This window comes from Tamandua tetradactyla, chromosome 5 (assembly GCF_023851605.1).
Source record: "Tamandua tetradactyla isolate mTamTet1 chromosome 5, mTamTet1.pri, whole genome shotgun sequence".
In the NCBI taxonomy this organism is placed as follows: domain Eukaryota; kingdom Metazoa; phylum Chordata; class Mammalia; order Pilosa; family Myrmecophagidae; genus Tamandua; species Tamandua tetradactyla.
The window spans coordinates 90,095,660-90,117,888 of NC_135331.1; the positions used below are offsets into that span (position 1 = coordinate 90,095,660).

Here is a 22,229-nt window from a genome sequence, read left to right on the forward strand (position 1 = left end):
GGGAAGAGAGAAATGAGACAAAATAAAGTTTCAGTGACTGAGAGATTTCAAACAGACTGAGAGGTTATCCTGGAGGTTATTCTTACACATTATATAGATATCACCTTTTTAGTTTATGGTGTATTGGAGTGGCTGGAGGGAGCTGTGTTCCAGTAGCCTTGATTCTTGAAGACGATTGTATAAGGATATAATGTTTACAGTGTGACTGTGTGACAGTGAAAACCTTGTGTCGGATGTTCCTTTTATCCAGGGTATGGTCAGATGAGTAAAAAAAAATGGATTAAAAAAGGCATAAATAATAGGAGGGACAAGGGCTAAAAAAATTAGGTAGATGGAAATACTAGCGGTCAATGAGAGGGAAGGGTAAGGGGTGTGGGATGTATGGGTTTTTTCTTTTTATTTCTTTTTCTGGAGTGATGCAGATGTTCTAAAATGCCATCATGATGATGAATGCACAACCATGTGATGATTCTGTGGGCCACTGATTGTGCATCATGTATGGAATGTGTGTGAAGATTTCTCAATAAAAATATATACAAACAAAAAACACCCACCTGGTGAGAACGGGGAGAAATTCAACTTCTCCAAGTTGAATTCTTGATATTCTCACAAGCAGTGTGGACAACCAAAGTTATAGGCAGAGCCCCCAGTCTTGGGGTTTGTTCATATGAAACTTAACCCTGCAAAGGATAGGTCAAGTCTACTTAATATTTAGGCCTAAGAGTCACCCCAAGAGAGCCTCTTTTGTTGCTCAGATGTGGCCTCTCTCTCCAGCCAACACAACAAGCAAACTCACCACCCTACCCCTGTCTACATGGAATATGACTCCCAGGGGTGTGGACTTTCCTGGCAACGTGGGACAGAAATCCTGGAATGAGCTGAGACTCAGCATCAAGGGATTGAGAAAAACTTCTTGACCAAAAGGGGGAAGAGTGAAATGAGACAAAGCGTCAATGGCTGAGCGATTCCAAACAGAGTCGAGAGGTTATCCTGGAGGTTATTCTTATGCATTAAGTAGATATCACCTTGTTATTCAAGACGTAATGGAGAGGCTGTTGGGAACTGCCTGAAAATGTAGAGCTGTGTTCCAGTAGCCATGTTTCTTGATGATGACTGAATAATGATATAGCTTTCACAATGTGACTGTGTGTTTGTGAAAAGCTTGTGTCTGATGCTCCTTTTATCTACCATGTCAACAGACGAGTAGAACATATGGAATAAAAATAAGGAATGGGGGAACAAATGTTAAAATAAATTTAGTTTGAAATGCTAGTGATCAATGAAAGTGAGGGGTAAGGGATATGGTATGTATAATCTTTTTTTTCTGTTATCGTTTTCTTTCTTTTGCGGTTGTCTTTTTATTTCTTTTTCTGAATTGATGCAAATGTTCTAAGAAATGATGAATATGCAACTGTGTGATGATATTGAGAATTACTGATTATATATGTAGAACGGAATGATATGTTAATGTTTTTGTTTGTTTGTTCTTAATTTCTTAAAAATTAATGAATAAATAAAATAAAATTTAAAAAACCCACCTGGGTAGGCTTAAAAAAAAATGCACAGCCCAGGCCCACCCTGAGATTCTGATTTAGTTGGGCGGGGGGTAGGTCCTAGTATATTTTTTAAAAGCTCCCTTGCAAAGCTAAGGTTGAGGACCACTATTTTACAGCTCACAAAGAGCCTCCGTGAACACGTCCTCACGTCCATGCAATGATGGCTTGTCCTCTACCCATTTCTCAAGTAAGAAAGCAAAGGCCCAGAGAGGTCCCAGGCCTCGCCTTAGGCCCACAAGTCTGCCACCAGCCTCTCCTGAATCCTGCTCTCATCCTCCCTTCCCCTCCTTGCTCTCAACAGTCAGGCCACACACCTCCCTTCGGGTTGTTGGAAGTGTTGGTCCTTCCCCCTTGGTTCCCAGCTGGCTAGGGAGATGTCTGAGAATCCTGACCCGAGGAAGGAGTCCAGACAGAGTCTGCTGGGGCCAGCCAAGGCTGTCTCCCCTCCTGCCATTCCCAGACGAAGAGGTGGCTCTGGAAAGCCCCTGGCCCTCAGAAGACTGAACACTGCGTCCAGGGGGCCCCAGTAACCCATCTCGCTCCCCCTCCTAGTCCTACTCACCCCAAGCCAGGTCTAGTGGCCTATAATCAGGGTGGCCATACAATTTTTCAACCCCACAGTGCTTTTGAGAATAATTAGGCCAGGAGGACAGGAGTAAACAGGATGCAATCACCCTAGCCACAAGGGCTCGGGCTCCCATGCAGAGGCGGTTTATACTTCTTGCACCTCTGTTGTGAATACAGCTTGATAAAGGCATTTGCTGTGCAGCCTTGGGCAAGTTGCTTGCCCTCTCTGACTCCATATTCTCATCTATAATATGAGGTTCATAAGCGTTCCTAGTCTCTGTGCTGTGAAGGTAAAAGGAGATGAAGTCTTTTAAAGTGTCTGGAACATAAGAGAGGCATAAAAAACAGGGGTATTCCTGGTTATTAGCTCACCTAAGTTTGCATACTTCCATGGAAGACATACATATAGACACATGCTCCCTCAGTCACACTGACTCATGCACATACACAAACACACAGGCATGTGCACTACACTGCCACCCAGGCACACACACATACACACACACACACACTCACCCTGGTTTGGGCTGTGAGTCTGCCCAAGCCCCCAGGGGACACCCACAGTCCCAGCGGCCGCCAGGGGGCAGCATGGTCCCCGCCCTCCCACCTCTCCGCTTTACACTTCTGCTCGGCTGTCAATCATTCCAAGCTACACCTGTCAGCCTGGGAGGCTATGGGAGGGAGTTCGCCATTCTGCCTTGGGCACCTTCTGAGTTGAAGGTCACTCGGCACCATCCCCCATGACTCTCCGATGTCACTGAGGCTGCATTCTGCCACGGAGCTGCCCAGACCCGCCCCAGCTCAGAGCACAAGAGGACCCACATCCAAATGTGTCAAATGTGGACACACCAAGGCAGCTGCCCTAGGGGGCTGTGGGCACATGATTCCTGCTCCACCCCATCATCTGTGGGGAACTCAGCTCCTTACTTAACGCCTCTGTCTCCCCCTCTGTAGAAGGCACCCCTTGTTTGGCTCTTTCCCTCTCCTCCCAGGGCTCTGCTCAAATGCTACCTTTGCAACAAGGTCTTCCCTGGCCCCTCTAAAGTGATAGCCTCCTCCCACCACTCTGCTCTCCCCCCTCCCTGCACACACACTCTCTATCCTTGCTCTTATCAGTTTTATTTTTCTCTACTACACATTTCCCTTCAGACATATTCTATAGTTTAGCTATTTATCTCATTTATTGTCTGTCTCCCCATTAGAATAAAAACTCTACAAGCTTGCTATACTCTTTCATTCACTGTATCCACAGTGCTTAGAGCACGGCAAGGCACCACCTGGGAGCCAAACCCTTGTCTTGTGGATCGTCCGTTCAGTGATGCCCCGGGGAGGGCATCAGGTACAGGGCAGCTGGGGTCAGTTCAGTTCTGTGGGCTCTCCCTGGGGATGTCCAAATGAACTCCAAGGTGGCCGGAAGCCAGACGCAACCTCTGCCCAGACCCCAGAAACGCTTTCCCCCACTCAGAAGCGTCACCGAGGGGCTCCCACGAGCCTAAGCCCTCCCTGGCCCCAAGGTCTCACGGTGTCAGTGTGGGTCCCAGCCCCCCAACTCCACCCCCAGGGGCCCGCCACCCGGGGCCCCTTAAGACTCCGGCCCCTCAAGTAGGCGCCCTGAGCCCCCTTCGCGGTGGTCCCTCGGGCCCCACACCCAGGCCCAGCCCCACACCCAGGCCCGGCCCCACACCCAGGCCCGGCCCTCCCCCCAGCCCCGCGCATGCTCACTGGTGCACTTCTTGACGTGGCTGCCCTTCTTGAGCGCGTGGCGGCTCAGCCTGCAGTGGAAGTTGTCCTCCCAGAACTCGGCGAACCAGATGTTGCGCCGGTTGTTGTCCAGCGTGCGGCTGGAGAAGTAGCGGTCGAAGCCTGGCGAGGGACGGGGGCATCAGGCCCTGGCACCCCTGCCCTTCCCCGCCAGCGCCCAGGCCCTTCCCGCCGCCCGCCAGGCAAGCTGGGGAGGGAAAAAAAAAACAAAAGGTGGACTATTTCATTTCATTCCAAACGAAAAGAGCTGTATTGAGTACCATGGGGAATGTGTAATCTTGCAACTGCTGCTTCTATAGAAGAGAAGTACACCAGGGAGGGTGTTTCCACGGCCTTTGAACCACATAAAAGCTAATCTCAGGCTTCTCTGAGAGGGAGCCACCTGGAGGTCCTGAGATTACAGCCTCGTGGCAGAGAGAGGCCAGGGGAGCTGCCCAGCCCTGGGGGCCTCGGCTTCCTCTCATTCTGAGGAGACCAGGCCAGAGAGGGTAAGGGATCACCCCTCCCACACCCCAACACCAAGGCCTACATTTCTCAAAGTCCAGAGCTTTCCCATCACTGGACCAGCATGGGACTCCCGGACTCTGCTCCCAGCCCAGGGCTAGCAGGCTACCGGGTGAACGGTGGCCCCTCCCTGCTCACAAATGCCCCTTCTGTTTCCATGACTGTTCCGTGTCATCCACACAGTTGACCAGAAGGCCTGAAAGCTCACGGCAGTACCCCTGTCAGGTGGTGAGCTCCCTGTCCATGGAATGATCCAAGTGGAGGCTAAATGATAGTCTGCCCAGGCAGCCCAGCAGAAATGCCAGAGCAGGGTTTCTCAACATAAGCATTATTGACACTTTGGGTGGGATAATTCTTTATGATGGGGGACTGTCCCAGTGCAATGTGGGCTTTTAGCAGCATCCCTGGTCTCTATTAGAGTAGCACCCCCCCCCAAAAAAAATACAATGACCAAAAATGTCTCCAGGCATGGCCACATGTTGCCTGAGGGGGAGGAGGGTGCAAAATCACCCCAGTTAATGAAGCTGCATGTGAGAATGACAGAGGGAGGAGGGCTGGGGGCACAAATGAAACCAGAAGGAAAGATAGACGATAAAGACTGAGATGATAGAATCTAGGAATGCCTAGAATGTACAATGATAGTGCCTAAATGTACAAATTAAAAAATGTTTTTGCATGAGGAAGAACAAAGAAATGTCAATATTGCAGGGTGTTGAAAATAGATGGTAATTCATATTTTAAAACATTAACTTAGGTGTGAGACTAAAGCAAAAAATGTTTATTTGATACAAAATTTAAAAAAATAATAAAAACTCACAGAAGACGCCAGCCACACACTAAGACTTTTTTCTATAGAAGGAACATATCAGACATTTATTAAGCATCTGGTCCCTGCAAGACAACTAGGATAGAGGGAAGCCTTTACAGTGTCATCTCTCACTTACGCTCAACCCCCTTATTAAAATGGTGTTTATGCCTGCTTTCCAGGTGAGGAAACAGGCCTAGAGAGGCAAAGGGCGGATTTCATGGTAGAGTGAGGCCAGGAGCGCAGCATTCCCGAGTCTTAGTAAAGGGCTGCACAGGGGAGCAGAGCCTGGGAGGCTTCCAATCTGGCTCTGGCCAGCTGACCGTGGGTCAGACACTCCTCTGAGCCTCAGTTTCCCCTTCTGAAAAACAGGGGGAGTGATAGCCCCTCCTTGAAGTTTGCTGTGAGGATTAAAGGAACAACATGTGTTCTGTCTGTAAGGGGCAAGGCAATCAATCTTTCAAAAAGAAAGCAATTATTACTAAAAATCTCGAATAATTTGCTAAACATGATGATTCGCAGAAGAAATAAAAAGTCACCCCCAGTTAAGAAGCACTGTCCTAACTCCAGAGGGAAAAGGAACTTGAGAAGTAATTCCAGATTCAAATGCCGGCTCCGCCGTCTACTCGCCACCATACACTTCTCAGCCTCTCTGAGCCTCAGCGTATTAAATATGCGGATAAAATCATCTCTCAGGGTTGCTGGGGAGACTAACTGGGATGTCGGTGAGGGGCTGGCATTTGTAGGTACCATTAAGCTCTCGCTGTTGTTGTTTTGTGTTTATGATGGCTCGGGGCTGGGTTTCCGGCACGGAAACTTCCCTCCTCTGGGGGTGAATAGAGGGCACTGCTGTGTGACCTTGAGCAAGTCCTTTCCCTTCTTAAGCCTCAGTTACCTTGAAAGTTCCAAGAAGGGGCAGCTGTCTGCAGTCCCTTGCAGCTCCAGCCGCGCTGCTTCTATTGGATGGAGGAAGGGCGGGGATGGGAGGCGAGGGGGGCCTGGGAGCTTGTCCCTGAGGTGAGGATGGCAGGGTTCTGCCAAACAGGGCCATTAACAGGAACTTCACACCTCTCTCCCCTGCCCAGGGTGACCAAGCCCTGCCCTGAGGAGGGGATGCAGGGCTGGGCAGGAGCCCCCACCCTGGCTTCTGCCCCCTCACAGCGCAGCTGCATCTTGTGGCCAGTGGCTAAGGCTGATCCCCAGGCAGGGCGAGGGCCCTGGTCTCCTCTGTCCCAGGTGGGAGAAGGAGTGGGGTTATGGGGGTGAAGGAGACCGCCTGATAAATGACGCCACACATCTTCCATACCGAAAAATACATGAGAAAGGAGGAAGAACGGTCCTGAATCTGGATTCAAATCCTGCTGGGCCAAGTGTGGCCAAGAGGCTGTGGCCAAAGGAGGAGGAAGGAAAAGGTAGGGGAAGCGAGAGGCAGAAGGAGGTGGCGTGGGGGGGTGGGGATTGGAAGGGACAGTGCTGGGTGATGCTGGCAGTGGTGGGGGGTGAGGGGGGCCCTACCTCGCACAGACATCCTCTTGGGGAGGATCGTGACAGCGCCCTCGGCCACCTCCTCCAGGTACAGCACAGGCGCAATCTTGGAGCCCCAACTGTCCGAGCCCATCCAGAAGAAGTGGCCTGTCTGGTTGGCTCTTCGCGCCGCCTCCAGCACACGCCTGTGGGAACACGCACCAGCCCAGCCCAGCCGTGTCTGCCTCACCTCTACCCACGGTTGCTCCCCAGACCTGCCCCTGTCCCCCCTCACAGCCCATACCTGTCCCTGAGATCACGCCTGCCCAACCCCCCAGGCCCACGTGTGCCCAGGGGCCCAGAGCTGCCCCAGCACCCATGCCCTTACCCCGGGACCCACGATGCCCCCTCATCTCTGGTTCACACCCACCCATTGGCCCACAGCTACCCCTCCCACCCATGCCTGTCCCCCAAGTCCATTCCTGACTCTCTGGGCCATACCTGTCTAGAGACCCAATGTGCTCCCCCAGGCCCCCTCCTGTCCCTTAAGGCCACCCTGTCCCCACAAAGACCACCCCTGTCTCGCCAGGCCCACGCCTGCCCCATGTCCGTCTCAGGCGCCAGAACCAAATCTGCCCTGCCCGCGTGACAAGGCATCCTGCCACCACCCTGGCCCTGAACCCACATCCACAGTCCTCGGCCAGTCCTCACACTTATATCCATTTGCACAAACACACGCATGCACACGCACACCTCTACACCCTCACCCCTCTGCTCACACTGCTCCCCTGCCAGCAGCCTCCTCTCCATCCCACCTCCTTCTGTACCAAAGGCCCAGGGCCCTCAAAGAGCAGCTCCCACATCTTTGGTGAGGGAGGGGGAGGGGGAGGGATCCCGGGGGGCAGCCCAGGTGCTCATGGCCCCCCAGGCCTGCTGTGCTGGTGGCTTTAATCCAATCTGGCACCCCAGGGCAGGGTCACGCCCACAGGAGGCACTCAATCAATGCCTAATGAGTTCACTAATTAGCTGCTCCCTCAACAGCCATCTCCCTGGAGGGGGAAATAGGAGGAATGGGCAGAATCCCTGCCAACCCAGCTCCTTTCATGGGGAGAGACCAGAGGGAGCATGGAGCAGGCAAGCTATTCAAGGGGGAGGTAGCAGGAAGTAGAAACTGGCCATACTCTTCCTGTTAGTAAGGACCAGGGCTTGGAGGTGGCTGCTGGGCCTGCACAGGCGGCAGCCAGCGGGCACAAGAGGGCCTAGGGCTTCCAGAGAGAAATAAATGTTTCCAGGCCTGAGATCCTGCACCTGGGGCTGGGGCTGGGGCCGGCCTGAGCCACCCTGGCTGTCCCTCACCACTCCACCCCTTCCCTCCTCTTTCATCTCCCAGCTCCAGCACCTCCTGGGCCCCCTCACCTACCGCGGCCTCTCCCGCTCAGGTCACCACTAATGCCCGGCAGGGCTGCTCTCAGAACCCGCACCCCAAGCCTATTAATACCCGCCTGCATCCGGCCAGCCTGGAGGACCGGCGCTCCCGGCCCTTCACCCTTGCAAAGTCACCTGGGTTTATTTTTACTTCTGTTTGCTTCTGAAAATGCATGTGGATTTCCAGAAATGACACCCCCCCCCCCAACGTCTCCCACCGCACTTCCTGCAGCCTGCTCAGGGAGTCGCCCTAAGTCCCTTCTGCACTCCCCCCCCAAGACCTCTTCTCTGGTGCAAATGGCCCAATGCCTACAGCCTCCCCTCCCAGCATCATAGGGTCTTCTTTCTCCAAGCACGTTCACCTTTGAGCCTCCTTACATTTCTTTCTGAAGGGGGTGTGATAGAGTATGGTCCACCCCACTGGGCAGATGTGAAAACTAAAGGCTCAGAGAGGGACAGTAACTTGCCCAAAGTCCCACAACTAATAAGAGAATCCAGCAGGCACCAGGTCTTCTGGCCCCCAGCTCCAAGCTTTTCCCACCACCCTATCTGCCTTGGTCAGTAGGCAGTGCTGTCTGTGTTTGGAGAATTACAGGGCCTGGGAGAAATTACAGAGGACGTGGGGGGTTCCCTGACCTAATGCTGGTAAAACCATATCCACCAGTCAGACTCAACATTCCCAAAACCAAACTGGTCATTCCTTTCCATGCTCTTCTGCTACCTTCCTCACCTCGGGGAAGAGCACCCCCAACTACTAGTTGCCCTAACCAGAAATCTGGGGGTTCTCCCCATAAACGATCTATTGCTAAGACCTATGATTCTACCTCCTGAATGGTACCACGTCTCCATAGCAACCACCTGGAGCCACCATCACCCCATCTCTTGCCTGGACTATTGCAGTCCTGCTCCCTATCTCCCTGCTCCCAGCCTACCCCATGTCAGTAAAGATGTGAGACCACACAGGGCCTCAGAGAGAGATGGTGACTTGCCCAAAGTCACAGAGGGGAGCTCCCCAAGGGAGCCTGGCCTGCAGCTGGGGTGAAGTCAGGAAGGATGCAGCACAAGGCCTTGTCCGTGGAGCCCTTGATTAATAATAAGTCTGGGTCCACTGGTGCTGAAGTTGTGCCCCCAAAAGTAGAAGTGGAGTGGAGACACATCTGGGTGGGGTGGGATAATTTGGGGGTGCTAGGCTTTGGGGCGGTGGGCTGAAGCAGGGAGCAGGGGCTGGTGGCCAAAGTGAGGAAAATGAGCTCAGAAGAGGCCGCTCCTGCCTCTAAGACTTGGCTGACTTGTGGGCGGCAGGGCCACCTGAAGCCAGAATTCAGAGGCCCCTGTAAGCCTTAAGGGGTCGGGGGCCACCTTTGTAAAGCTCAGCTCTGAGGCTGTCAGGTGCAGCTCAAAGGGCCTCTTCTCCCTGACTTTTCACTGCCTAAGACACTGTTCGGGTTGTTCATTTTGGCTTTTGAGAGCTTAGTGATCTTCCAGAACTATCCCTTCCATCCCTCCAGGCAGCAGGCCATTCCTGCCCTGCTGCAGCTCAGGGGGCCAGGATGGGTCTTTACCAACTGGAAACGGAAGTTGAAGAGAAGGGATTTGAAGAATGAACCCTACATGAGATTTTATTGGTTTTTGTCCAGGTTACTGTGATGCCCCAATGAATCCCAGAGGGATCTGGGCAGTGAATAAAGAAGTATTTGCAAAGTCCCGTTGGGGAAATGGGGAGAAAGGGGGCAATATTCAACTTTCCCATTTGGAGAAATTCTGACATTCTAGCAAGTAGTGTGGACAATCAAATCAATATAGTCCGAGCCCTTAATCTTGGGGTTTGTCCATATGAAATTTATTCCTGCAAAACACAGGCTAAGCCTACTTAAAATCAGGCCTAACCTGGGGGCACAAATGAAATCAGAAGGAAAGATAGACAATAAAGACTGAGATGGTGTAATCTAGGAATGCCTAGAGTGTGTACAATGATAGTGACTAAATGTACAAACTTAAAAATGTTTCTGCATGAGGAAGAACAAAGGAATGTCAATAATGCAGGATGTTGAAAATAGATGGTAGTTCATATTTTAAAACTTTAATATATGTGTGAGACAAGCAAAAAATGTTTATTTGGTACAGAGTTTATATTTTGACTAGTGCACGTCCTAATATAACTTTTATGGACAGCTTAATTGAACACCACAGCACTTGGTACCTTGCGTAGGGCATGAGATTTTGTAGGTTTGTCCAGAGTGATGCCCAGATAAATCCCAGAGCGATTTGAACAGTGAATAGGGAAGTATTTGCAGAGTCCCCTTGGGGGAATGGTGGGAAAGGGGGAAAATTCAATTTCCCCAAGTGGAGAATTCTTGATATTGTCAGAGGCAGTGGTGGGGACAACCAAAGCAATAGGCTGAGCCCCCAATCTTGGGGTTTGTTCATATGAAACTTAATTCCGCAAAGGATAGGCTAAGTCTAATAAAAACTAGTCCTAAGAGTCACCCCCAAGAGAACCTCTTCTGTGGCTCAGATGTGGCCTCTTTCTCTCTCTCTCTCTCTCTCTCTCTCTCTCTCTCTCTCTCTCTCTCTCTCTCTCTCTCCTGACACAGCAAGCAACCTCACTGCCCTCCCCCTCTCTACGTGGGACATGACTCCCAGGGGTGTGGGCCTTCCTGGCAACATGGGACAGAAATCCTAGAATGAGCTGGGACTCAGCATCAAGGGAATGAGAAAACCTTCTCGACCAAAAGGGGGAGAGTGAAATGAGACAAAATAAAGTATCAATGACTGAGAGATTCCAGAGTCGAGAGGTTATCCTGGAGGTTATTCTTATGCATTAAATAGATATCACCTGTTTAGTTAAGGTGTAATGGAGAGGTTGGAGGGAACTGTCTGAAAATGTGGAGCTGTGTTCTGGTGGCCATGTTTCTTGGAGATAATTGTATGATGATATGGCTGTCGCAGTGTGACTGTGTGGTTGTGAGAGCCTTGTGTCTGATGCTCCTTTTGTCTACCTTATCGATGGACAAGTAAAACATATGGATTAAAAATTAAAAAAAAAAATTAGGCCTAAGAGTCACCCCCAGAGAACCTCATTTGTTACTCAGATGTGGCCTTTCTCTCTCAGCCAACACAGAAAGTGAACTCACTGCCCTCCCCCTCTACATGGGACATGACTCCCAGGGGCGTGAACCTCCCTGGCAACGTGGGACAGAAATCCCAGCATGAGATGGGTCCTGGCACCATGGGATTGAGAAAACCTTCTCGACCAAAAGGGGGAAGACAGAAATGAGACAAAATAAAGTGTCATTGGCTGAGAGATTTCAGACAGATTTGAGAAGTTATCCTGGAGGTTATTCTTAAGCATTATATAGATATCACCTTTTCAGTTTATGGTGTATTGGAGTGACTGGAGGGAAGTACCTGAAACTGTAGAGCTGTGTTCCAATAGCCTTGTTTCTTGAAGATGATTGTATAATGATATAGCTTTCACAGTGTGACTGTGTGAGTGTGAAAACCTTGTGTCTGATACTCCTTTTAGCTAGGGTATGGACAGATGAGTAAAAAATATGGTTAAAAAATAAGCAAATAATAGGGGGAACAAATGTTAAAATAAATTGGGTAGATGGAAATACTAGTGGTCAATGAGAGGGAGGGGTGAGGGGTATGATATGTATGAGTTTTTTCTTTTTTATTTCTTTTCCTGGGGTGATACAAATGTTCAAACAAGTGATCATGGAAATGAATACTCAACTATGTGATGATATTGTGAGCCATTGATTGTACACCATGTATGGAATGTTTGCATGTTGAGAATGTTTGTGTTTGTATGTTGTTTTATTAATAAAAATATCTCTAAATATAAATACATTTTAAAAAAAGGAATGAGCCCTAGGTTGGGCACCGGTTAGCCAAGGAAAAGGAGCTGCATGGTGCATGGGGAGGCAGCAGGAGGGAGGGCAGGGCGGTCTTGGAGGGGTGGGCGGAGGGGGGAGGCCAGAAAGCACAGCGGCTGTGCCAGCTGAGGACACATCTGAGAGAGGAGGCCAGAGAAAGCCCACACCTGCTGTCTCGCCTCCCTCTGCAAAGGCACAGGAGTGAGTGCCTCCTCTACCAGACTCTGAGCTGAGGCTGAGTCTCCCCTCCGTGAGGGGCTCCCTGAAGGCAGGAGCTGCATGCCTCCTAGGTCTGGGGAATCTCCGAGGCCTGACCCTTATCTCAGGGAGGCAGTTGAAAGAGAAAAGGCAAGAAGGAAAATGGTCATCTATCAAAGACATCTGTCTCTGACCTGACCCAGGATCTGGAGCTGGCATGCAGAGAGCTGGGCTGGCCCGGTGTCTCTACAATACGTGGTCCTGGTGCCTGGAGTTGACCTGCTCCCATTGTGCAGATGTGGAGACTGAGGCCAGGGAGGGTACGAGCCTGCCCAGAGTGAGTGTGTACCTACGCCAGACCTCTTCTCTTGCTCTGGGCTCTCCAAAGAAAGGAGGAAAGGTCTGAGAAGTAGCCAACTTTTACTAGGTGTATGTAGCACGTCAGACCCTGCTCTAAGCCCTTTATGCACATTCCTGCATTCAATTCTCACAACATCAGGTAGGCATCATTGGTTCTTTCGTTGTTTTTTGTTTTTTGTTTTTTTAGCAGAAAAAAGGCCCCGAGATTTTAAGACAATTGCCTGAGGTCACACAGCTAGTAGGAGGGAGAACAGGATTTGAACTCAGGTGGTGTCTGGTCCCAAGCCCCTAGCCTTAGCCCCTCTACTAAAGCACCCTACTTATCATTCCTGGTGCATGGGATGGATGTAGGAACCAGGGAGGGGAAGGAAGGGGCATCCCTATTAGCAGTAGTCTGTGCCCCAACCCGAGATGGCTTCCAGATCACACCCTCACTCATCCACCCACCCACCCCTCTGGACTGCAGGGTGGGCTCAGGGTGGTCTGGGAGGGTCTCCAGCGGGATGTGTGGCTCTCCCCACGCCACCTTCCCAGCCCCGCCCCACTGCTGCCTGCCCTCACCTGATGTCATCCTCATTGGCGAAGATGATGACTGCCCTGGCATTCGAGGTCTCCAGGAGGCGCCGGATGATCTTGTCGAATTCACCGGTTTTGGGCTCCCGGGGTATCTTCACCGATTGGGCGATGCACACGCCCCCTGCAGGATGAGCCCCAGTCAGCTGGAGGCAGCAGGGGAGACTGTCTCCCACCTCTCCCCCGAGACACATTCCAGGAGACCAGAACTGAGAGCTGCTCACCCCCCGCCCCAGACTGGCTCTCTAGTTCCAGATCCCCATCTCCGGGCACCTCTCAGAGGCTATACTGTCAGAGCAGCCACAGTGGGAATCTCAGCTCTGTCCCTCACTAGCTGGGTGACCCTGTATGTGTCGCTTAAGATCCCCATGCCTCAGTTTCCCCCATTTTAAAAGCAGGCTGCTACAGAGAGGCAGTGCTGCATAGTGTTTAGGACCAGGCTATCTGGGTTCACAGCTCAGCTCTGCACTTACTGCTGTGTGACCTCAGGCCAGTTACTGAACCTCTCTGTGCCTCAACTATATCTTCTGTAAAAGTGCAGACAAGAATACTACCTACTTCTTAAGGTTATAAAGATGAAGTGAGTTCTTGTATACAAATGCAACCACGTCTGCAGATAGTAAATGTTCAGTAAATGTTGGTTATTTTTATTGTAACCACCACATAAGGTTTTTGGAGGATTAAATCTGAGAATGAGAATAAATCACCCACCCTGGACCATTAGTGCCCCATCCACACATACATCCTGGAGGTCATCTCCCCAAGGCCCGACGCCCGTCTCCAGGCCTCCCAGTAAGGGCAGCACGACGGCTGCTGACTGGTGCCTGCACACCCGGGGCGGCAGCTCTGCAAACCTGGCTAGTTATCACCCAGATTCCTTCGCCAGCGCTCGCAGGCCCCTCGGCACCTGGGTAGTCCCAGACCCACCAGGCCCCTGGCTCAGCAATGGTGTGCAGACACCTCGGCCTCCCCTACCACCTTATCTGTGATCAGACTCCCAGCGGGAAGCACAGAAGCCCAGAGAAGGCAATTCTAACAGGAATACTTCCGGTGGCATGACCAGAGGGGCCCTGCTGGGGTCCTGTGGCGGTCCCAGCCATCACCCCTCCTTTTCAGGCAGTTTTGGCATTACCTACCCGGCTGGGTCTGAGAACAGGGTGGAGGCCAGGGCCTGCCTGCCCCCGGAGTTCATTCCCTTCCAAGATCCCACACCTGCCCATCTGCAAGAGCTATCCAGGATACCGCCGACACAAGCAATGCACTTTGCTGTGGGAATCAAACCCAAGCTGTGCAGCTGAAGCATCAGAAACCTTGGCTACACTTTGCACATCGCCAGCTCTCAGCCACACACAGGGACAGGTGACATTTGTGTACTGAAACCCCACCTGATCTCCTGGTGCAAAAGCAGGACACAGATTCACAGAAACAGACCCACAGAAGAGAAGTAGCTTGCCCAAAGCCAGGCAGTTCCCCGCCCTCCTGGCTTCCAGGAGCTGGGAGACCCCAGAGAAGGGACCTGTGGAGCCCTGGAGGCACTCAGGGCTCAGTCTATGGAAAAGCATGAGGGAGTGTTCTAGATGGAGCCTAACTCTTTACCCAACTACTTGTCTGGGCCCTGCTCAGGGTCTCAGCCCAGCCCCACCCCTAACAGGGTGCCCTCAGGACCCAGCCTCAAACCAGCCACCTTGCCTGGGCACCCAGATGCCACCTTCTGTACAGACTCAGTGGTCCCTGTACCGTGGAACTTGTGAGGGTGGGGGTGGGGGTGGGGGTGGGGCTTCAAGGGACTCACAGTGTGTGGGGAGACGGCCCACCCACTCATTCCATGAGGGAAATGCCACACTCTTACCTGGGTGTCAGGACTGGGGAGGACTAGGGAGGCTGCAACCAAGGAGGGCTGCCCAGAAGCAGTGACCCTGAACTGAGTCTCAGAGGGCGGCAGGGGCAAGCAGCCAGGTGAGCACAGGACACACTAACTAGAGTTCCCAGGGCCACAGGACACACACACCTTCATTCCCACATAATCACATCCTCACACACACACATCCTTCCCCGGGAAGCAGACTCCCTGCCTCGCCTGGTCAGCACCTACCTCCCTTTACTTTTTTCTGCCTTGTCCAAGCAGGCCAGGCCCTCAGGTCTCTTCCAAGACACCAAAGAAGTCTCAAGTACTAGAGAAGAGTGTGGGTACCAGGAAGCTCCCAGGAAGAGAAAAGGAGAGAAGATGCGAGGGTCCCGGACCTCAGAGGAGAGCCAGGGGGGCCGGCCTACTGCCCACAGCCCGGGCGGGATGCTAATGGTGCTGGGTGGGCACTCGATGTCCAGCTAAGCCCCTCCATATGGTGCCATTCCAGCCAGGAAACAGGCCAACTGCAACGTTTCTCCCCCAAGCTGGGGAGACAGATGGACAGGAGAAGGGTGGACAGGGGAGGGGGCTAGGCAAGCCACGTAGCTCCAGGAGGGAGGAGGGAGAGCAGGGCCGGGGGACAGGCAGAAGGGGAGGAGGCGGGGGATGGAAGTTAATTGCTCCCAAACAGGGAGAAATTGTTAGGATAAGTAAAAGTTATGGGCGATGCTCCCTCTGAAAGATTCCATGTGATGGGCCTGCCTGGCCCCTCAGGGGATATGTCATAGCTTCATTCTGCCAGTAACGGAATAATTACAGGATGAGACTCAGTCAGCAAGAATGTAACTGGAGATCAAGGGAAGGGGAGTGGAGGAGTCAGGGGTGCCCCATGGCTCCCCAGGCCCTCGTGGATCCCCCTGGTGAGCCCCTCCCACCCCGCCTCAGCCTGGGGCCAGCCCTTGACTGACGCCCAGCTGCCACGTGCTGCCTGAAGCTCTGCCATGCCGGCCAAGCCAGGGCCTCCGCGCGCCAGGCTGGGGGCAGGGAGCCACGGACGCTCACCAAGAGCATCTGAGCCCACCGGGGCTGGACAAGCCCTGGAGACTGCTGGCCCCAGACTGGACTGAGCAAGGAGACTGAGGCCAGGAGGCGTAGTGCCTCGCCCAGGGTCACAGGGCAACGGGGACAAAGCCCACCGTCAGACGGGCTCCCCCGGCTGCAGGCAGTTTTAGAAGCCAGCCAGCGCCCCGCTCTGCTCCCCACCTGCTTTGCAACAGTGTAAGCGGAAGCAGGGGCAGCGCTGACCCCGACTGCGCCACAGTGAGCTCGAGGCCTCCCCGCACCTCCTGCTCCAGGCCCCACCCCTCCCCTCCTCTCCCAGCACCCGCACTCCCAGCCTCCATCCCAGCCCTGGAGCAAGCACCCAGGCCCAGCTGTGGCGCCCACCTGAACAGGATAGCTTCAGACCTTCCCCTTCTCTCTGTGCCATCCTGCCCATTAAAACTGACTTCTCCCTGGCTCCGCCCCTCAGTCCCTCGCTGCCTCTGCTATCGCACAATCTGACCAGAGTGTCGAGCAGTAGAAGTCTGCAGAACAATGGGACTGTATCAAATACAGCTGAATACATGGATCTCCTACAAGCCAGCACTCTCCCTTCCGCATTCGTCCCCTTGCGCAGTGAGACAGAACAGAGGCACTCACGGCAGCGCTACTTGAAACAGCGAAAGAGAGAAAGAACCTGAATATTTTACATCAGAAGAATGGACAGACTGTGGTATGTTCGTACAAGGCAATACTATGTCGTTAAGATCAGTTCAATAGCTCTCAGGTTTCGATGCAACAAAATCCCGAAAACATCAAGTTGACTGAAGAAAGCAAGTTGAAGCATGATCTGTTTCATCTATGTAGAATTTAAAGACCCACATACAATATGCATGATTTATGGACACATACATACATATGAGTAAAAGTTGCACGAAGGCAGGAGAGTACATCTGTTGTATTCACTGTGATCGCCCAGTATGCCTGAGACATACTCAATAAGGAGCTCAATAAGTGTTTGCTGAGTGACTAAAGGAGGACAGGAAGGGAACCCACCATCTGCACAGCTGTGGTTGCCTGGAGGGAAGGGAAGCAAGGAATAGGATTGGGGAGGACTCCACTGGGAACTTTCACTCAATTCACAATGCTTGATTTCTTTCAAAAAATAGTTAGAAGAGGGGGTGCAAGGGTAGTTCAGTGGTATAATTCTCACCTGCCATGCGGGAGACCTGGGTTCAATTCTCAGCCTACGCACTTCCCAAAAACAAACAAGCCAACAAAAATAAACAAATAAAAATTCAGCAAATGGTGCTGCAAGAACAGGATATTTACATGGAAAAAGAATGAAATGTGACCCCACCATTCAGAATACAAAGGAAAAAAAAAATGGAAGAGTACGCCAGGGTTTATAGACGCATTCTTTGCAGTGACCAGAAGGTGGAAGCAACCGTGTTCATCGACAGAGGAACAGATAAACAAAATGTGGTGCCAGCACACGATGGAATATTATTCAGCCATAAAAAGGAATGAAGTTCTGATGCATGCAACATGAATGAACCCTGAAGATAATCACGTTGAGTGATATAAGCAAGATACAAAAAGATAAATATTGCATGATCTCGCTTATATGAAACACCCAGAAGAAGCAAATTTCACAGAGAGAAGACAGTAGACTAGGAGATACCAGGGATGGGAGGTCGGGGGAGAGGCAGCTGTGGTTTAACGAGCGGTTTCTCTTTGAGGTAAGGAAAAGGCTGGGATAATGGATATGGGTGACGGCAGCACAATATTGTGACTATAATTAAGACTACTGACTTGTACACTTGAAAGTGGTTAAAATGGGAAATCTTGAGTTGTACATATGTTACTATCATACAAAGTAAAAACAGAAGAAAATATGGCAAAATGTCAATACTTGGTAAATCCAGATCCCAGAACTCAGCCCAGAAAAAACTTTCAGACGGGGGTGACACTAGGGTCCTCGTGCATACCCGGCTTTCCTTTGTTCCTCTGTCAAACAGAACCATGTGGCCCAGTGGCATCCATAGCTCCGGGAGTGGGGACTGGGCCCTGCTTCCACCGGGCCCTCCTAGGGCTGCCCCTCTCCAACCTGCCATCTGGCTCCTGAAATCCCAGCTCCCCCGAGCACAGCCCCAACCTGGGCAGCTCTCCCCGGGTGTGAGCTGGAACCCTCCAGCCTCCCCCAGGCTCCGGGCAGCAGAGTCTAAGAGACTCGGCTGATGAAAAACTGATCGCCGTCCCCTGTTGCAGTTTGCTGTCTCTGTCCCCTTTCCTTTTGGGGTGACCTTTCCCGGTGTGCCCCGGGTCCAGCATCCTACCCTAAGTGCATTCCCCAAGGGTGGGGCGAGTTCATGCATTCCTTCACTCATTCATTCATTTATTCGAAAAGTGCTCAGCACGGTTAACCCTTCCTTGGGACCTAGTGGTCCAGTAGGGGAAGCAAGACCAGAATTGGGGGGCACGAGCAGCCCGAGGGGAAGCACAAGGTGACTGTGCTCCTGGCCAACGGGAGCACAGGTGGAGAGGAAGCGGGCCCAGGGTGCCAGGCCCCGCCCTGCACACTTCCGAGCAATTATTGAGCACCTACAGGCCCATTTTCAGGGCAAGCAAAGGCCCCCCTCTCCCATTGCCCTGCCCCTACCCCACATCCTATCACCACTTTTTCTTCCTTGAGAAACAAATACTGACTGAGCCTCCACTTCAGGGCTGGACAGTATAGGAGCCTGGGATGCAGGTGAGGGGAGGGCAAAGTCCCAGACGGGAGGACAGGGCCAACCGTGCACAATGTGGCTTCTTGGAATCGGTGTAGTGAAGGAAATAAGCAAGGAGATGTGGAGGGGCTGGGGGCTGCCTTACCTCAGCTCGTCCAGTCTCCTGCTCGGGGACCAGGAGCTCAGGTCGTCAAAGAGCCGTGCTGAGCTCCTGTCTGACTTTTCTCTATGAGCTGCTGCCTCGCCGCCTGAGACCCGAGGGACTGAAAACACTTTGCTGCTTGGGAATCCCACCCTCGACTAAGGGGTCACGCTAAACTGAACGGATTTCTCCACCCTCCACTGCCTGGGGGGTTGTCCAGGGGACTCCCCCAGCAGCACAGTGCGTCCAGGGCCCAAACATGGAAACCTGCAGGCACCAAGGGACAATGTGGGGGAGCCGGTCACCCCAGTTTCCTACCTGAAGTTGACATGGAGCGTGAATATCAAGCCTGAGTTCAGCCTCCTGTTCCCATTTGCCCGCAGCCCCCCGGGGCTGATTTCTTCCTCCTCTAAACTCCCAGCCTTGGCCTCGGGGCTTAGGCACCCCCCCGGCCCCCCCACTAAGGCTTGTCCTACAAACTTTTTCTCTCACTCACTCATTTGACTTCCACAGATGTCTGCCTCCGCCCCGGCCAGCTGAGGATCAACCTCAGCAAGGAGGGGCTGCAGTGGGGAGCGGGCAGCGGGGAGCGGGCAGTGGGGAGTGGGCAGCGGGGAGTGGGGAATGGGCAGCAGGAAGCGGGCAGCGGGGAGCGGGCAGGGAACAGCCTGGGCCCCCTCGGGGCAGGGTGAGCAGGAGGGGTGCGGCATGCACAGCTCCCAGAGGCAGGAGTCCTCACCCACCCCACCCCCTGGCCGTAGCACCCACGTGGCTGGCTCCTGCCCGGGGTTGGGGGGGGCGGGGGGCCCACACTGAGGTCCAAACTGGGGAAGAGAGAAATCCTCCCCAGGAGAGTGGAGAGCCAGGCGGCAAGGCCTGTTCTGTCACAGTCCAAGACGTGGCAGGTTCCAGGAGGCCAAGAGAGGCGGGCTCCTCTCCTCTCCTTCTCTCCCCATCCCTCTTTTTAAACTTCGAGAGGCAGAAAAACGATGAAAAGACAAACGCTAGGAAATCAAGCGGAAAATCCATATTACAGCGAAACGTGAAGGTAGCAAATTGCAATGTAGAGACGAAAGGGGGACTCAGTTACACAACTATGGGGAGAGGTGGCAGGTTCCCGGCAGAGGGGAAGCATGGGGTGGGGCATGAGGGAGACTGGGAGTTACCCCTGGACCTCTATGGCTTCCCCACCTCTCTGTCTTTTTCTTTCTTTCTCTCTCTCTCTCTCTCGTCTATGACACTACTTGGTACCTGGAATCCACCCTCGCGGAGCTGTCTGCCCTGACCCTACACACACTGACGTCTCTCTCGATCCTGCCTTTTGTTGGAATTGTACCTTCTTCACCTAGATGCAAATTCCTTGCCATGAGTACTAAGGAAGTATGAGTGGAAAGGAGAAACAACTGAAGAAAAGTACAAAATAGCAGTGCAAATTGGCCTGGCCTCAAGGGCCCAGGGCCTCAAGGGCTGGGCCAGTAGAGAAGGACATGCTGTGGTCCCAGCCCAGGGGAGGCAATGGGCTTAGCTGGAGCCAGAGAAAGACCTGGTTGGGAAGCCAGCTCCATGGCTTCCTGGCTGTGTGATGTTGGACAACTTGCTTAGCCTCTCTGAGCCTCAGGCTTCCCATCTGTAAAATGGGGAAGGTCTTAAAGAAACTGCACCGGATAGGGTTGGTAGGGTCAAACTCAGTGGTGTTTGTAAAGGACTGGGTCAGCCTTCTGGAGCTGGAGGCTGCTTGGCAGGAACTGGGAGGAAAGGGACCTCATCACAAAGTCCCAGTCAGGACCCAGGGCTGGGGAGGTCTGTACACCCTGGACCAGCGGATACAGGCTTGACCAAGAACTCCCTGGGGGCAGGGTGCTAGGCAGAACCTGGAGCCACAGTCCAGAGGCCCGGGGACTGCCCATGCCCGGACACAAGCTTGCCACTCTCCACACCATCACCACCCTGCCCCGCGACCCCCCATGCACGCATGGACACACACACCCTGATGCAATCACACACTCCCACACCACCCAACCGCACACAGAGACACGTGTCCCAGCTCCCCACCCTCAGCTCTGCCTGCCCATCAGGTGACCCAGCCACCATCTATCTCACAGCCACAGGCACGTGCGCCTGCCACACACAGCCAGTCACTGACACACACACCCACCACCCCGCACGCTCGCACAGTTGCAGCCGCACATCATCACCACGCACGGTCTGCTCTACACCACGGCGCCACAACCTCACGCTGACGCAGCCTCCTGCGACAGCCCTGCCCCCCACGCCCACCCCCACCCCTCACCACCCACTCAGTGAAATGCACCACCCGGTGCAGAACAGGGAGGCAGCCCCGCTGGCTGGCGCAGCGTGTGGCCACGGGGGCGTCACCCCACATGTCTGCACAGAGCCCCCTCGGGCCCACCCCCTTCCTAGCTGAGAAAAGTCTCCTTGCTGAGTCTCCAGCTGCAGGCTCAGATTTGTCTGAAAGCTCTTCACACCCGGGCTCCAAGAAGCCCCCTGCCCACACCCCAGGCAACAACCAGGCTGTTGCAGAAGCTCACAGGCCATTTCCACCTCCTTGGAACCACCAGCCTGGGCCACACATCGCATCCTAGTACTGTCCCTTAGGGGCTCCATGCTGAAAGGGAAGCGGGCAGCCCGGCTGAGGGTGCTAACGGGGCAAGGGCAGGGGGGCGCAGGGGGTGCAGGGTCTAGAGATTGGAAGCTGGGGGGTAGCACCTTCCCTCATATGACTACTGCTTACTGAGCAGCCTCAGTGGTGCCATGCATTGAGGCAGAAGTCCTCATCTTTCCTCTGACTCCCCCTCACTCGCTGATTCTCTCAGCCCTGCTCCTCCAGAGAAGGACAACAGGACAGAGGGGTCACAGGCAACAGGGAGCTGGCCTGGTGTGACCTAAGCAGGCCAAGTCCGAGGCCCAGACTGGGTCCATGTCCCGCGTCTATCACCTTCTTGCTCTGTGATATAAGCCAAGTTACTTGACCTCTCTGAACCTCCAATTCCACATCTGTAAAAACCTCCTTACTCAGACACCGCAGGGTGTGAGGCTTCCGCGAGTCACCAGCGGACAGGCCTGGCCCCTGGGAACGTATATCAGGGAAGGGGTCGGGCAGGGCTGCGGCGGTAGAACTCGGCACCTCTAAGCTGAGGGCTACTGTCACCTCCCCAGGAGGCCAGTGGGCAGCAGCAGTAGCTGCAGTGTTCAGAGCTGCATTATTCATGGTGCCACTCTTGGAGCAGAGGGATATTTGCTGAGTGATCGACCTAAAATCTTAACACAAACCCATTTAGGCAAAATACCTTTGAAGCGAGAAAAAAAACAATAGAAGAGGGACGCAAGGTATTTGGGGGCAGGTGATGGCAACT

At 53.2% G+C, this 22,229-nt stretch overlaps 1 protein-coding gene across 2 annotated transcripts in view; it reads right to left on the minus strand.

The window, feature by feature from the left end:
- The window catches only part of GRM4 (glutamate metabotropic receptor 4), a 116,363-nt gene that overhangs the window by 36,165 nt on the left and 57,969 nt on the right, over positions 1-22,229 (minus strand). Inside the window, exons 3-5 of one of the 2 annotated variants that reach the window (XM_077159208.1) lie at positions 13,083-13,218; positions 6,709-6,863; positions 3,846-3,986 (exon numbers count right to left, since the gene is read on the minus strand). In XM_077159208.1, the coding sequence (XP_077015323.1) occupies positions 3,846-3,986; positions 6,709-6,863; positions 13,083-13,218 (432 nt within the window). The remainder of the gene's footprint in view (positions 1-3,845; positions 3,987-6,708; positions 6,864-13,082; positions 13,219-22,229) is intronic. The other variant, XM_077159209.1, reaches the window with a different exon arrangement.